A 15185-nucleotide genomic window follows, 5' to 3' on the forward strand; every position below is an offset into this window, starting at 1 on the left:
TGTATTCGTTTAAAAAAATACTAAAGACAGCAAAGAAATGAATGGAATAGGAGCTATTTCTGTATCCATCAGCCAAACCCAGGTTCCACCTTCGAAGAGAGTATAGGAAGGGGAGCTGCAGCTCCTTTCATTTCTCCATTAAAGGATTGGTTTAATTAATACACATAGGAAGAGAACTGGTATTGGGCTTATCAAATTCACCAAAACCCCCCCACAACTTTTTAAACTTAAAGTCAATGAAGTTGAGAACATTAAAGTTAACACATATAACTAGACCTGTACAAGTGACAGACTTTTCAGTTTGCTCTCAGTTCTGGGGGAAAAAATCATTTTGGGTCAATCTGAAAACGATTTACAGAAATTCTGATGAACCAAAAAGTAAAAACTCATTTTAATTTTGAATGTTTTTCTTTAAATTTTTGCCCTTTTTAAGAATAAAATTGGAGGCAATTCGAAAAGGAAAGTCATTTCAACTTGAAAAATCAAATGTTTCAAAAATGTCAAAACAACATCTTGTCTTTTGGGGGGTGTTTTGTCGAACAGTTGAGTGAAACCGACATGATTTTTTTTTTTTTTTGAATCTATATTTTTGCTTGGAAAAAAGTTTCGGACAAAAAATGCACCCCAGGTCTACAGGTAACTTCAAAAAGTGTATTAAAGTTCGGTTCAGCTTTTCACTTCGGGCTTGGTCCTGCCAGGTATTAAGCAGTGCGGCACTGAATAGCATGTAAGTGTAACCCCATTGACTTCCTGGACCCAGTCAACCTCTTTAGTTTGTATAAAGGATCCAACCTTAATTACAGTCTTAGCAACATGAGCAAATGTTGAGGGTTGGAATACGTGCCCAGGTTCGGTGTGCAGTGTGTTACCTCTTCGCGGGGTGAGCATGTCGCTGTGAACAGGAATTTGCATTATAACAGGGGGGAGATCCATGTGGTGTGCCCAGCGTGTTTCCTTATCCGTTGCAGGCAGAAATTCCTTGCAACGTCTGTCACTGTCAATAGAGTTATGATCCATGGACATAACTTGTGTTTCTTTTTGTCCCTTCCGCCCTCTGTGTATAGGCTGGAGACCTACTCTATCACTGCCAGTCACTCTGCCAGTGTAGGTCAGGTTCCTCACCATCCAGACACAGACAACGTATGGATATGTGACCAATTCACTCTGCACTAGCTGCAGAGGCTGCAGATTTCTGTGCATCTCATTCAGCGAACAAGATGCAATGGCTGGAAGTTGAAAGTAGACAAATTCAGACTAGAAATGAGGCCCACATTTTTAACAGCAGGGATTATTAACCATTGGCACAATTTACCAAGGGTGGGGGGTGGATTCTGTATCATTGGAAATCAAGATTGGATGGCTTCCCCCCCACCCCCATACAAGATATGCTCTAGTTCCAACAGGAATTAAGTCAGGGAAATCCTGTGGCCTGTGTTACGCGGGAGTCAGACTCGATCGGGGTTCTCAGACTTTTGTACTGGTGACGCCTTTCACATAGCAAAGCCTCTGAGTGCGACCCCCCTTATACATTAAAAACACTTTTTAATATATTTAACACCATTATAAATGCTGGAGGCACAGCGGGCTTTGGGGTGGAGGCTGCCTGCTTGCAACCCCCCATGCAATAACCTTTCCACCCCCTGAGGGGTCTCAACCCCCAGCTTGAGAACCCCTGGACTAGATGATCACAGAACTTGGCAATGGGTAGACTGCTAGTGTGCTGAGACGACACCCTATCATTGTCTCATTGTTTATTCATACTCCCATGCCTGTCTATAGCCATCCGTTGTCTAAGGAGAGGCCCATTAAGATTTACTGGGGCCCTGGACACAAAGAACATTTGAATCCCCTATGCCCAGGGGCACAGGGGCACCAGAACAGGGGGACCCAGTGGGGCTATGGCCCCCTACTTTTTAACACGGGCTTAATAGCCTTGGGCAGGCATGGAGTAGCAGTGGCGGGGGCTATGCTTCATGGTGGGGGAGATGATCCCATGCTGTGAAGCGCAGCCCCTTCTAGCTGTACCAGCCTCTTCCCGGAAAGGGGGCTGAGATGAGCCTTAGCACTTCATTGTCATGGGGCCCTGCCCCCTGCTCCTCCTGTTCCCCCAAGGCCCTCCCCCCTGGCGAGGCTGGAAGCCAGAGCCGGGCCATGGTAAGAGCCACCCAGGGAGCCCGGGCCACTGTGAGCAGCCCCACCACCTGCCCTGGGGGGCAGGGACACGGGCCAGGAGCTGCTCTCAGGCACCCCAGCCCCTCTCCCAGGGCAGGTGGAGGGTCCAGGGCTACTCACAGTGGCCCGGGCTCCCCAAGCAGTCCTCACCATGGCCTGGCTAAGCTTCCAGCCAGGCCAGAGGGCAGAGCCCCAGGGAGAAGAGCAGGAGCAGTGGCAGGCTCCTGGGGGGAAGACGGGGAGCAGGAGTTACCCTGTTCTGGCACTCGAATCCCCCATCCTCCCCTCTGCACAGATTCTGGCACTCCTGTGAGGGCCCCAAATTGGCCAGGGCCCATGGGCCTGTGTGTTAATCCACCACTGGCTGTAAGGCCCCTGGGGCAGGGACTTTCTTCTTGTTCTGTGTTTGTACAGCATCTGGCACATGACGAGGGCTCCCTGGTGCTATAGCTGTGATAATCGTCATCATCTCTGAATCTGTAACACCAGCTGTGACACAGCAATCCATTGGTGCCCTCTGGCAAAGGATTCGCTTCTCTGGGTCAGCAACTGCTGACAGTCCTGAAAAAAAACCCAGGAGGACTTGTGGCACCTTAGAGACTCACAAATTCATTAGAGCATAAGCTTTCGTGAGCTACAGCATTGAATGCACTCGATGAAGTGGGCTGTAGCCCATGATGATGAAGTGAGCTGTAGCCCACGAAAGCTTACGCTCTAATGAATTTGTGAGTCTCTGAGGTGCCACAAGTACCCCTGGTGGTTTGGTTTTTTTGCGGATACAGACTAACACGGCTGCTACTCTGAAACCTGACAGTCCTGAGAAACTCACTACACCCCACACACCACTTTCACGGTATTTATCCGTCAAGAAAATGATGTAAGGGGCTGTCATGAATACAGGGGGAAAGGAGGTAACCTTTATGTATGCCAGCCCAGTCAGTTAGTTATAAAATCCTTCTTAGTAGCTGGTCTCTGCTTGCTTTCCCTGTGAAGGGTTAAAAGGTCTCAATGCTATGCAAAGGTAAACTTACAGTGGGCTGGCACCTGAGCGGGGGAACCAACAGGGAGGCTGAACCCTTTCAAACTGGGGAAATCTGCTGGGTGCAGGGTCTTTGTTCTCTGGGTGGCGGAGAGAAACCAGACAGAAAATATGCCGTCAGAACCTCGGGCCAGGTATGAGAAATCCTCAGCATCAGACTGAGACACGCCTCATTGGAACCCCAGACATGTCAGTAGATTAGAGAATGTTAGAAATTATGGTCAGGGATCTTTTTGTTTGTTTTGGCTTGTGGGTTCCCCTGTGCTAACCCCCGGTGTGTTTGTTTGGTTTGCTTGTAACCTTTAAGCTGGACCCCAAGAACGTTATTTTTGGTGTTTAATCCCTAACAGCCTGAGTTTTCAGATGTGGTTCTCTATTTTGTTCTTATAATAAAATTTACCTTTTTTAAAAAAAGAACACTTTGATTCCAAAGTCCTTAGACAAAGGGTTTGTCTGTGCTCACATTGCTAAGGCAGCTGGTTGGTATTTTATTCTCAAGCCTCCCCAGGAAAGGAGGTGAAAGGACTTGGGGGGATAGGGATTCCAAGTGACCCTTCCCTGAATATTTGGTGTAAATCACTTGGTGGTGGGAGCAATACCTGTCCAAGGCAGAGGACTCTGTGCCTTGGAGGAGTTTAAACCTAAGCTGGTAAAATATAAGCTCAGGGGGTCATTCGTGTGGGCCCCCACCTTCTGCACTGGAAGTGCCAGAGTGGGGAATTTTAGCCTTGACAGGGACCTAATAAAAGATTTTGTCATACTGCTCTTCCTAATCATTGTGAGATGTATGTACAGATGATACTTAAGAAGGTGTGTGTATGTACTGAAAATATGATTTAGAAACTGTGTCCCAGGCAGAGCAGACAGACAGGTTTCTTCCAGACAGGAGATAAGATGTAAATTCAGCATTGTAAGTCATGGGAGCCTTGGCTGAATATGGGGAAACAGGAATATTTAAAGAAGCCTTGCAGCCAGCACCCAGGAACCAGGGGAGTCATACAGACTCTGAGGACAAAAATGATAGATTCTGGGGTCTAAGAGTAAGTAAGTAAGTCATTTTGTTATTCCTCACAGCACTTTTTGCATCCATGAATGGTGGGTCCTAGTCATGTGGGTTGATGATGCTGGAAAAGACTGTTTTAGGTGAGAAACTACTTTAGACAAGGATTTTAGTCTCTTCAAGTTAAGTTTAGCCTCTAATAAGCATGTTATACTTTTGTTTTATGTGTAACCATGTCTGTTTACATTATCTTTACTCAGTATCTCTTAAAACTTAATCTTCGGCAAACTTATGATTGTTTTCACTATAATTATACCTCAGATGAAGTGAGCTGTAGCTCACGAAAGCTTATTCTCAAATAAATGCGTTAGTCTCTAAGGTGCCACAAGTCCTCCTTTTCTTTTTGTTGTTATAAAGGACCTGATCCTGAGTAGTATACCAATCAAGCTGTGTGTATACTGTTCCCTTGGGAATAGTGAACCTGGTAGTTACTGGGAGTGTCCAGTGGACGGGCTGGACATTACAGAGGGATGCTTCAGAGAAGCTCGGGGCCTTGGATGCCCTTAGTGTTAACCTGCAAGGTAAAGTCCGGGCTGGCAGAGCCCTGAGCAGATTGTTTGGGGGGTGACAGGCTGGTGGTGCCAGGGAGCTGACACCCAGCTTAGCACTCTCTCACTGAGACAGGCGGTAACATGGTGACTCACAGTCTTGGGTACCCCCAAGAAAGTGTCACATTACTAATTCACCCCAGACAAGAGAAGACGAAGTGTCTGACATTTAACATTTGCAATGTCATTAACATTAGATGAAAAGGAAGAGCACTCATGAGACCTTTAACAGTAGCTGTCTTTGGTGCAAATACTTTCATATTATTTATCAGTCGTAATTTATTTAACCAATTTTTATTTTATGTACTTATTAATTATTGGTGACCGCTGGGTGTTGTTTGGATAGTAACTGACCTGCTATATAAACTGTCGACTCCTTTTCTTGGTTGAGGAGGGCGTTCCTGATATGACAGGACAGGCTCTGGTTAGAAGTCTCTGTTATAATGATAGAACTCTGTGTCTCAAACAGGCCGTTAGCCCCTCGGGGTTTTGTTTCTGACAGTGATGTTAAAGCCTGTCCACTGGGATCTCTCCACTGCACCTCGGGCTCTGGGTACCACCCAGCTGATCGACACACCATTTGAATCCCTCCATCCTGATAACCCTCAACAGAGATGAGAGGAGCAGAGCCCAGACCTGAAGGAAAGTGAGATAAACTGCTTTAGTTCTCAATGCTAACTTATATGAATATTCAGTATAAAATATAAATACTTAAATCTCTAATAAAAGGAATGAATGGGTTTCCCCTCTGAATTCCTAGTACTCATCATCCAGGAAACCATGGCCCAGCAAAAAACTTAACCACATTCTTAATTTTCTTTTCAAACATATCTTCCAGTGAGATGCCCCTCATTCCCTGATCACCTTCAGTTTGATCATAAGCCCCATGAAGTTTGAGTTCTGTGTAATTCAGGGGCCACCTCTCTGCTCGTGCTTCTTATCACTCTTCAGATCTCTTGCACTTCAGTTCTGATGTTTTTGCCTGGGTGTTTGAGGAAGGATGTTCTCTGAGAAGGACTCTAAAGTAAGGAACTAACTTAAGAGCTAGTTGAAGTATTTGGTTTGAAATTTTTTCTGGGGAGGGTGTGGGAGGTCAATGAAAACTGGAAAACTCTGAAGGGATAATTTCAATTAAAATTTGTGTAGAAATGTTTCTGGGAGCAAAATCTCATTTCTTAGCCAGCTCTAACACCCCCCATTTCCTTGGCCTTGCAGACCCTGAATTTGATGAATTTTGGAGCGTGCTGCAAAGCCCATCTCATCTCTCAATATGGTTTTTTTATGGGATGTATTGAATGAGGCTGGGTGGAAGAAAGTGGGAGGGGGTCAATTCATTGTGCTGGGAAGATTTGCTGTGGACAATAACTCGACTTGACGATCAAAAAGAGTTTAGGCATCTGCTGACTATTGTCACACACACACATCCCCACACACACCCACACCCCCCCACACCCACACACCCCCCCCACACACACACCCACACCCACACCCCACACCCTTATCCCCCCACGCCCCCCACCCCCCCAAACCCCCTCCACACCCCCACACATACACACACACCCCCCACCCACACACCCTCACACACACACCCTCACACACCGCCCAGTGCAAAACAATACTGAGATCAACGGCAGGTTTCTCATGTTTTGACCCGTGGCCACCTGGGAAGTTGTAGCCTGTTAGCTGTAAAGAGGTCTGGGGTGAGGAGGGGGTGGGGACAACCTGAAATGCAGAGAGACACGTGGTGAAGATGTCAGACAATTTTTTAGGGCTGCTGGAAGCCTACAGGACAGTGTCGTGATAATACCCAAGTGAGGGTGGGAAATGTTGTGTCACAAGGAAACACCAGCCCAAGGTACTGACCTGCTACTTTCAGTTCCAACAGGGATTCTTCGTGAAAAACACTTGATCGAAAAAAGCACCTGTACTGTCCTTCATCAGAGGGTCTGATGTGGCGTATTCGCAAGGCAACGCTTCCATTCGCAATGTCGTCTCTCAGAAATTCCGTCCTTCCCTGATATTCCGGCATCTGCCTTTCGTTCTGAGTGTCCCCATCGCGATACAGGTGCACGAGTGCGTAGAACTGGGACCGGTACCACCTCACCTCCATGCTCTCAGCACTTACCCTGGGGCTGAGGCGACAGGGTAACACAATGTCCTCACCTGCAGTGGCCATGACAGGGTGGTCAGGTCCAATCACTTTAAATTGAGCTGTGAAATGTAGCAAAGAGACAAAGAAAACAAATCTGAAAACAATGAACTTTTGATGAAAATGTAATCATTACAAGCGCTGTGTTATATTTCATTACGGCTGGTCTAACACTACTCACCTCAGCTATGATGAGGAAATAATACATTGTTTTGCTAACATTAAAATAAATTCTTAAACTGTTGCAGCCCTGGACAATCCAGGACCCCATATTTGGAGCAGGGACATGAAATTTGGCAGGCAGACAGCTCTGGGAATCAGGGAGGTGACTCTTGTTGTCCCTATGAAAATCCACGCAGATTTGGCCAAGTTATAATGCTCTGAAAACCACCATTTGTGCCTGTGCCATCGAGAAGATTTGTTTATTTCTCATTTGGGTCCCTATGGGGGGGAGGTTGACTGTTACGATCTCCAAAAGTTCCGTCTTCTTTGAGCGTGCTCCAACCTCACTGTCTTTTCACTGCACGGACTGTGCTCTGACATTAAGGCCCTTCCGTCTACACTGAAAGTGATCCCAGGCTCCACTGCGTGGTGTTGGACATGACTGCATCAAGGGGTCTGAATTCCAGCATTTCCTAACCTTTGAGCGCTTGACTTTACAACCTTAACCTTCCTGTTGTGTAATTTTGTGCATGCAATAGTAGGGGGAGCTGGCAGTGACTGCTCTATGTTGGCTGCTTTTAACACTCTTTGCTCTTCATTTTCTGGGCGTGAAACCTCAGAAGCGCTGAGCACTCACAGCTGCAAGGGAAGTCAGTGGAAAGTATCTACGCTGTCATTACAGTAGTAAGGAGTGTTAGGCATTAAAAGATGCTGAGTTTCTATCCTGTCTCAGATCTGACCGCGACGCGAACAGGCTCGGGAGGTATATTACTGGGTAAAACACAAGCCCACTGACAACTGAATTAGTTTAAATACACGGTGGCAACGTTTATTGGATAACAAAGTAACGCGGTGACTGAGGAACAGAGCAAACGTTTTTGCCTGCCAATGATTCAAATTATACAGCTTCTTAGGCGACAAGGAAAGGGGGGTGGGTACAGACCTAGAAGTAATGGATGTACTTTTAAATGATAGGAAAATTACATACATACCACACAGCTGAGCCAGCTGACCAGCAGTACAGACACCAATTGCATGGTAGGCGTAAGGCGAGCTACAATAAACACGACACGACACGGGCCGGTGCTAACGGGAGGATTCTCTCAGCCGAGGGATGATCAGTCTCCTTGGCGGACACACGGAACCCCCCCCCCCCCCCCCGCGCTTGTTGGCCGCTGTATTTTATGGAGCTTTGTTGGGGTCGTGTCGCTTTGCTATAGGTCGTTTAGCTTTTCCGCCTTCCCGGTTGGTGCCCTTTGCGTCAGCGGGTTTGCACACGGCACCTTTGGTGTATGTGACAAGAACCTGCCGTAAGCTGGAGGCTTTTTGTTGTTTCCTGTGGTCGGTCGACAATTGGCCAGCCCGGTATTTTTTTTTTTTTTTACTTTGTGTTGCGACAAGATCCCGAGTCACTGTGGGGTGTTGCACTTTACTTTTCAGTTCCCCATCTGAACAATACTTACCCAACTACTTCTCTGGAGCTTTACAGAGATTAATTAGCTGTCCACAGAGTGCTCCGAACATATAAAAATGTGACCTACCCTGAAATAAATGACACCTCAGATGTCTCACATTGGGGCCTACATTTAATAGTGACCTTTGCAAATTTTGTCCTTAATCACTCCGTGCCTCAGTTTCCCACCGCTAAACTAGTAATAAAAAATAACACCGAACACCTCTGTTTATTCAAATGGCCCGAGGGCCACCTGAAGCTTTTGAATAACCAGGTGTTCGGATAAAGGGAAGTGCTGTTTTGAACTGTGCTGTTGGGCTCGCTGATGAGAGAGGAGACCTGACTAGAGATGCCACTGCAGATACAAGGAGTTGCCCGGACGGCGCTTTGATCTGGACGCAGTGTTGCAGCCACGGAACCACAATGTGAGAGGATACAATGTGGCACTCATGTGGCACGAATGAGACTCCCTGCTGTAAATGGCTCTCCTTGTTATCTGAACCCCCAGTGTTTACGGGGGGGACACACTGTGGATTTTCAGATAAAGGGAATTCGGATAATGGGCAGTGTCCTCTACTCTGCTATCTCACACCAGAAATGAGAAGCTCAAACATTCATGTTTGTGAGGCACTCAAGATACTTCAGTGATGAATGCCCTAGAAAAGCCCACAAGGTCATTCATTCCTCATTCAGCGCAATGAGGCATAGCTCCCGCATTCCCTGAGCACCATCCATCCTCTGCCCTGAATACATGAGGAAGGAGACTGATGGGAAATTAACACGTGACTTTGTATATACAAGGGAGCTGAATTAATGTTGCACCTGCAATCTTAAATCTGGCATTTCCTAACTTTTGAGTGTTAGACTTTGCACCCTAAATATATATTACACCCCCAAACAAAACAAAACAAAACAAACCCCCTCCTTTTAACAGAACAGTAACATTGCAACCCCATGACAGAGCTCTCCACTTTTCCCCAGGCGTATCTATCTGCGGATGTGTACGGGCCCTGATACCACAGCCTCAGCGCACTTACAGCTGCTCATTCGTGTGGGGTAACATGCTCCGGTTCACCATAATGCTGGCAGTCTCGGTATCCCTACATGCTGAACCTGTCTTTCCTTCCTCCTTGCCCCTGCCCAAAATCCCATCAGTCAATGTCGTATTTCAGGCATCCCCCTTAGGAACAGAGAAAATGTCGGCATTATTCCAGCCTGCTTTAAAAGCTTGACAAACTCATATCTTTTGTACAGAAATTTGGTAAATCAGGAACAGAGCTGTCAGGGTTTGTGGGGCGGGGAAGGAGTAACTATTCGTGTAACATTGTTTAACATGCTTGCTGAGAAACCTCGATGCCAGAGGCATGTAGACAGGCTCCAGCACCTTTAGCTAACAGTTCCAAGGCCATATTGAATAGAAGAGCTGGATGCTTGACGCACGCCTCGATTCAGAGCGAATGCCTCGGAGATAAGCCTATTGGTAACACTCAGGGCTATAGATTAGGGGATATGTATATCCAGATAATCACCCTGTTTGCTACGGCATCCCAGGGGAAAGGGACAGCCCCCAGAAAGTGGGACCCCCCCAAAGCATAAAGACACCTACCCTCCAGACATGCACAAAATGAATGCGGCTTCCTTTTGGCAGCACAATATTAGAGGAAGAGGCAAAGGTTGCTAGAGGGTGCTAGGACACCAGAGAGACAGAGGGAGGAAACTGAAACAATGAGGTATTTCCTTGATGTTTACTTATTTTTTCCCTGACCCACCGCTCCAGCTGCACCAGGCCGTGGTTCGGTCTGTCCACCTTAGATGTCTAAGACCGGTGCAGAATGGGCAGAGCACTCGTTCATCTCACAGGGAAACTTTCACCTCTCAGCTCTGTGATCTGCTCAGGCATCCAGTGCAATTCAAGGTGGTTTGGATCTAAGTCCTGTGGAGTCCAGGGCTTGACTACATAAGAGATTGTGTTGCCTCGCTACGTCATACCATGGCAGATCATATCAGCTGGGCTGCTTGACGTAACCGCTCTCTGGTTTAAATGGAGTGCCAGGGAACTTTCAGTGAAAGGTCCTTGTTGCTTCAGCTTTCTTTGCTCCTTGGTCTGGCTGACTCCCGATCCGTTGATCTTTAGTCCAGGCTGCCAGCCCAGACCTAACTATTCCCCTTGATTTTGGGAAAGGACAAATTGAATCAAGAATGACTGTGTTTAGATGGAGTGGGAAGATTTCTTTTCCAGATATAAGAGCAGTTTGCAGTTATAGTTTGTGTTTGGTTATGTATAAATGTCATTGTACATGTTCCTAAAGGTTGGAATTGACACATATCCATATGCTAAAGAGATTATATCTAATCTAAATCATCTATCGATCTACCACGAGAGCAGAAAGCACACTGAAGCCATGGGAATTCCTTACCTGAGTCCACTTTGTGACCGGACAGAATAATGAAGAACATGATGTAGCCAGGCAGAGAGGAGCTCATTACAGGGCCATGAGGGAAGGAGGAAACCTTCATTTTCCTTATAACTATATCAGGACAGCAAGAGAGAAAAATGAGCATAATGCAGAGATTGTGACAAGAGAAAAACTGGAGGCTGGAGTATGAAGAATAGATGAATACTTTTTGCAAAAATTCTGTATTTTTTCATGATCTTTTGCTATTGTTTGACCAGCTTATAAGAGATCATCATTTTTTTCAATTAAATCTCAGCAAAAAGTGTATTGACCAACTCTAAAAGGACATGGCCTCTGAAAGAGTACAAAGGTAAGTAACTGTTTTGATCATCACTGTAAGATTTTACAAAAAAGCTGAAATCGTATTGCCTCGCCTCTTCTTTAAAGCTGTGTAAATAATGGAGTTTGGTGGCAGTCCCAATAATAATAATAGGAATATTTATTTTATTTTTTTAAAGTTAAAATATTCAGCTTGACCCAAAAATCTTTTTTTTCTTTTTTTACAAATTTCAGCAAATCAAGAAGTAAATAGGTATAACATTTCACATTTCATTTGATCCAGAATCATATAATAGAATCATAGAAATGTAGGACTCGGTGGGCCCCCAGAAAGCCATGAGTCCATCTTCCCAGGCTGAGACAGGATTAAGTATACTTGAAATGAAACATTTAATTTCCTTTTTTATTTTAAAGCCTTTTAATTTAAAAAATAAAATAAAATTGAAGTAAAATTCTAAATGAAAAGTCATTTCAAATAAAAACTCAAAAGCACTGAATTTCAAAAATCCTGAAATGAAACTTTTCATTTTTTCTGATTTTTTAATTTTGTTTTTCTTTTTACCAAAACAATTCAGTGAAATCAACACAAGGTAACTCTGAGTGCTTTCCATCGAGTCTCCCATCACCAGCCAGTCGCAAATCAGCTACATGCCATTGTGGGCAGTCTCATCATACCATCCTCTCCATAAACTTAGCAAGCTCAGTCTTGGCGTCCGTTAGGTTTTTTGCCCTCACTACTCCCCTTGGAAGGCTGTTCCAAATTCACTCCTCTGATGGTGAGAAATGTTCCTCTTATTATAAACCTAAACTTGCTGATGGTCAATTTATATCCATTTGTTCTTGTGTCCATACTGGCACTTAACTTAAATGACTCCTCTCCCTCCCTGGTATTTATCCCTCTGCTGTAGTTATAGAGAGTAATCATATGTTCCTTCGGCCTTCTTTTAGTTAGTTAGGCTCAACAAGCCAAGCTCTTTGAGTCTCCTCTCATAAGGCAGGTTTTCCATTCCTCGGATCATCCTAGTAGCCCTTCTCTGTACCGGTTCCAGTTTGAATTCATCCTTCTTAAACATGGGAGACCAGAACTGCACACAGTATTCCAGGAGAGGTCTCACCAGTGCCTTGTATAACGGTACTAAAACCTCCTTATCCCTATGGAAATATCTCTCCTGATGTATCCCAAGACCACATTAGCCTTTTCCACAGCCATATCACATTGATGGTTCATAGTCATCCTGTGATCAACCAATACACCCAGGTCTTTCTCCTCCACTGTCACTTCCAACTGCTATGTCCTCAGCTTATAGGAAAAAATTCTTGTTGTTAGTCCCTAAATGCATGACCTTTCATTTTGCACTATTAAATATCATTCCATTTCTATTATTTCAGTTTACAAGGTCGTCCAGATCATCTTAATTATATTCTGGTCCTCTTCCATATTGGCAATGCCTCCCAACTTCTTTGTATCATTGGCAAATTTTATTAGCACATTCCCACTTTTTGTGCCAAGGTCATTAACGAAAATGTTAAATAAGTTTGGTCCCAATACTGATCCCTGAGGAACTCCACGAGGAACCTCCCTCTAGCCTGACAGTTCACCTTCCCGTGTCACCTGTTTCAGTCTCCCCTTTTACCAGTTCCCTTATCTTCCCTTGCTTCCAGATATTGGAGAATGGGCCATGTTGTTCCTGACATCGCTTGTCTATTTTGTAGTTTGTTAAACATACAAGACTGACAATTCATGAGCCAGTGTTTGGAATGAGTAAAAATATTTGCAAGTCAGGACCGGCTCTCGGCACCGGCAAAGCAGACACGTGCGGGGGGCGGCGCAATTCCAGGGGAGGCGTTCCGGCCACCCCCCTTTTCATTTATTTCTTTTTTTGCTTGGGGCGGCAAAAAACCTAGCGCCGGCCCTGCTGGGAGTGTCTCCTCTAGGGACATTAGCGTCTTTCAGGACCTTCTCCCCAGTAGGCAAGGCTGTGCTAAATCCACATCTTCCTATTTGCTTCGCAATTTACATCTTCACAGGGCTGAAAAAATCAATCGCTACCATTCCCTGTTGCAGCAGGTGAGCGAATGTTAATAACCCACTTTTGGCAGGCGCAGAAACTGAGACACAAAGAACTTGACCCTTCACTCACTGAAGACCGTGGTGAAACCCCCATTGACGTCAATGCAGGCAGGGTCAGGCCCAAGAGTGGGGGCAGGGAAGGGAGTTATTTCTCCAATATTTTTATTTTTTTAATATTTATTATTGTAAAGAATTTTATTTCACCATGTGACTCTCCACCCATCAGACTATGCAGCTAAAGAGCAGGACTTTGGGGAGGGGGAATCCTCCCCCATCATGGGGCTGGGTCCTAGGAATCCAGCACGGCCTGACTCTCACAGCCAGTTCGCCAGCCTAATTGGGGACCAAGGCGCACCCTGTGGTGAAGAGATCCCTCTTTCCCTTCGCCATGCACCCCATGGGGTGCTGAAGTGATGTTGCTCAGGGCTCTGTGCTGACCCTTTACATCACAGGTAGCTTTCTCACACAGGAAGGATGCTGCTTCCCCCTGGTGACAATCCCCGGATCACACCTGAATTGTAAAAAGAAAAGGAGGACTTGTGGCACCTTAGAGACTAACCAATTTATTTGAGCATAAGCTTTCGTGAGCTACAGCTCACTTCATCGGATGCATCAGGTGCTGTAGCTCACGAAAGCTTATGCTCAAATAAATTGGTTAGTCTCTAAGGTGCCACAAGTCCTCCTTTTCTTTTTGCGAATACAGACTAACACGGCTGTCACTCTGAAACCTGAATTGTAAAGAGACAGGACCACCATTCGCTACAGTGGCAGAGCTGAAGCTAATTATCAGATATTCCTGGCCCCTTGTGCCTGTCCTCAGAGCTGGACCATGCTGCGGCCTGAATTACAGCAATAAACAGATGTAAATACAGCTAAGAGGAGGTGTGTTTGTGTTTCACCTACCTGTTTAAACTGGCAGAAACTGCTCAGTAGAGTCGGTCTGTGGGGACTTCCTAGCTTCTCCTTCCTCAGAGTCAAGCCAGACGGGCTTTTTTTGTTTGTTTTTTGCTTTTTTTCCATTACATATTTCCAGTTTTGTTTCAGGGCATTAAAGTTTTCCCCCAGCTCCTTGATGTTCCTCAGATCTTACAGACTTTAATTTTGAATGATTTTTAATCAGCATTTCATACGCCCCTCTCTACTGCAATGAGAGGGTGAATGTGAAAGTGGAAGAGCACAGGAGGAATTCAGAAAAGTCACATGGTTTTGTGATTTTAAAAAAAACCAACCCAGCTCTTTTTAAAGAAACACACACAATTGTGACAATCCACTTGGGGTCTCAGTCCCTGTTCTTGGCTTGGCTTCTGTGATGCTGGAAGACCAGCTGCCAACTCATGCCAAAGCCCTAGGCCAGTTCACTTGTGCATTAGTATAGATCAAAGTGGTTGTAAATTTATTTGGTGTTTAAACTTCATGAAAACTGTGGGATGTTACGTGCATTGTTTTCACTTATCTGTATCCTGATAGACTGTAATAGAAAACATTTACATTGTATATACCCCTGTAACTAAATAACCCATCAAATGAGAAAGAAATAATCATGCAATGCAAATGAAGCACTTTAGCAGGAAAGAGCTAATTCATGCACATTTGAAGGCGAGCGGTAATTGTGTGCGATGATCAGAGATCAAAGACTCAAAATGGGCTTCTCTCTCTCCACCAGTCAAAGAAAAAGCCCACCTGGTGGTGACATTGTCAGCTTGTTTCCTGTGAAAGGAAGCTATAAGTATGTGTAACCCTTCTGCCAGGTGGAGTCGGCAGCAACCAGGGCCAGGTTCAATATCTAGAGGTTCCTT

The 15185-nt window shown here is 45.3% G+C and overlaps 1 protein-coding gene across 3 annotated transcripts in view; it reads right to left on the reverse strand.

Annotated features, from left to right (window-relative positions):
• LOC141996205 (butyrophilin subfamily 1 member A1-like) overlaps positions 1-14700 on the reverse strand; it is a 43679-nt gene extending 28979 nt beyond the window's left edge. Inside the window, exons 1-4 of one of the 3 annotated variants that reach the window (XM_074968170.1) lie at positions 14293-14700; positions 11001-11111; positions 6683-7030; positions 5174-5455 (exon numbers count right to left, since the gene is read on the reverse strand). In XM_074968170.1, coding sequence (XP_074824271.1) covers positions 5174-5455; positions 6683-7030; positions 11001-11100 — 730 coding nt within the window. In that variant the 5' untranslated portion in view covers positions 11101-11111; positions 14293-14700. Of the gene's footprint in view, positions 1-5173; positions 5456-6682; positions 7031-8122; positions 8207-9620; positions 9684-11000; positions 11112-14292 lie in introns of those variants that run through there. The other 2 variants (XM_074968171.1, XM_074968172.1) reach the window with 2 other exon arrangements.
• Positions 14701-15185: the final 485 nt, after the last annotated feature.

This window comes from Natator depressus, chromosome 11 (assembly GCF_965152275.1).
Source record: "Natator depressus isolate rNatDep1 chromosome 11, rNatDep2.hap1, whole genome shotgun sequence".
NCBI lineage: Eukaryota > Metazoa > Chordata > Testudines > Cheloniidae > Natator > Natator depressus.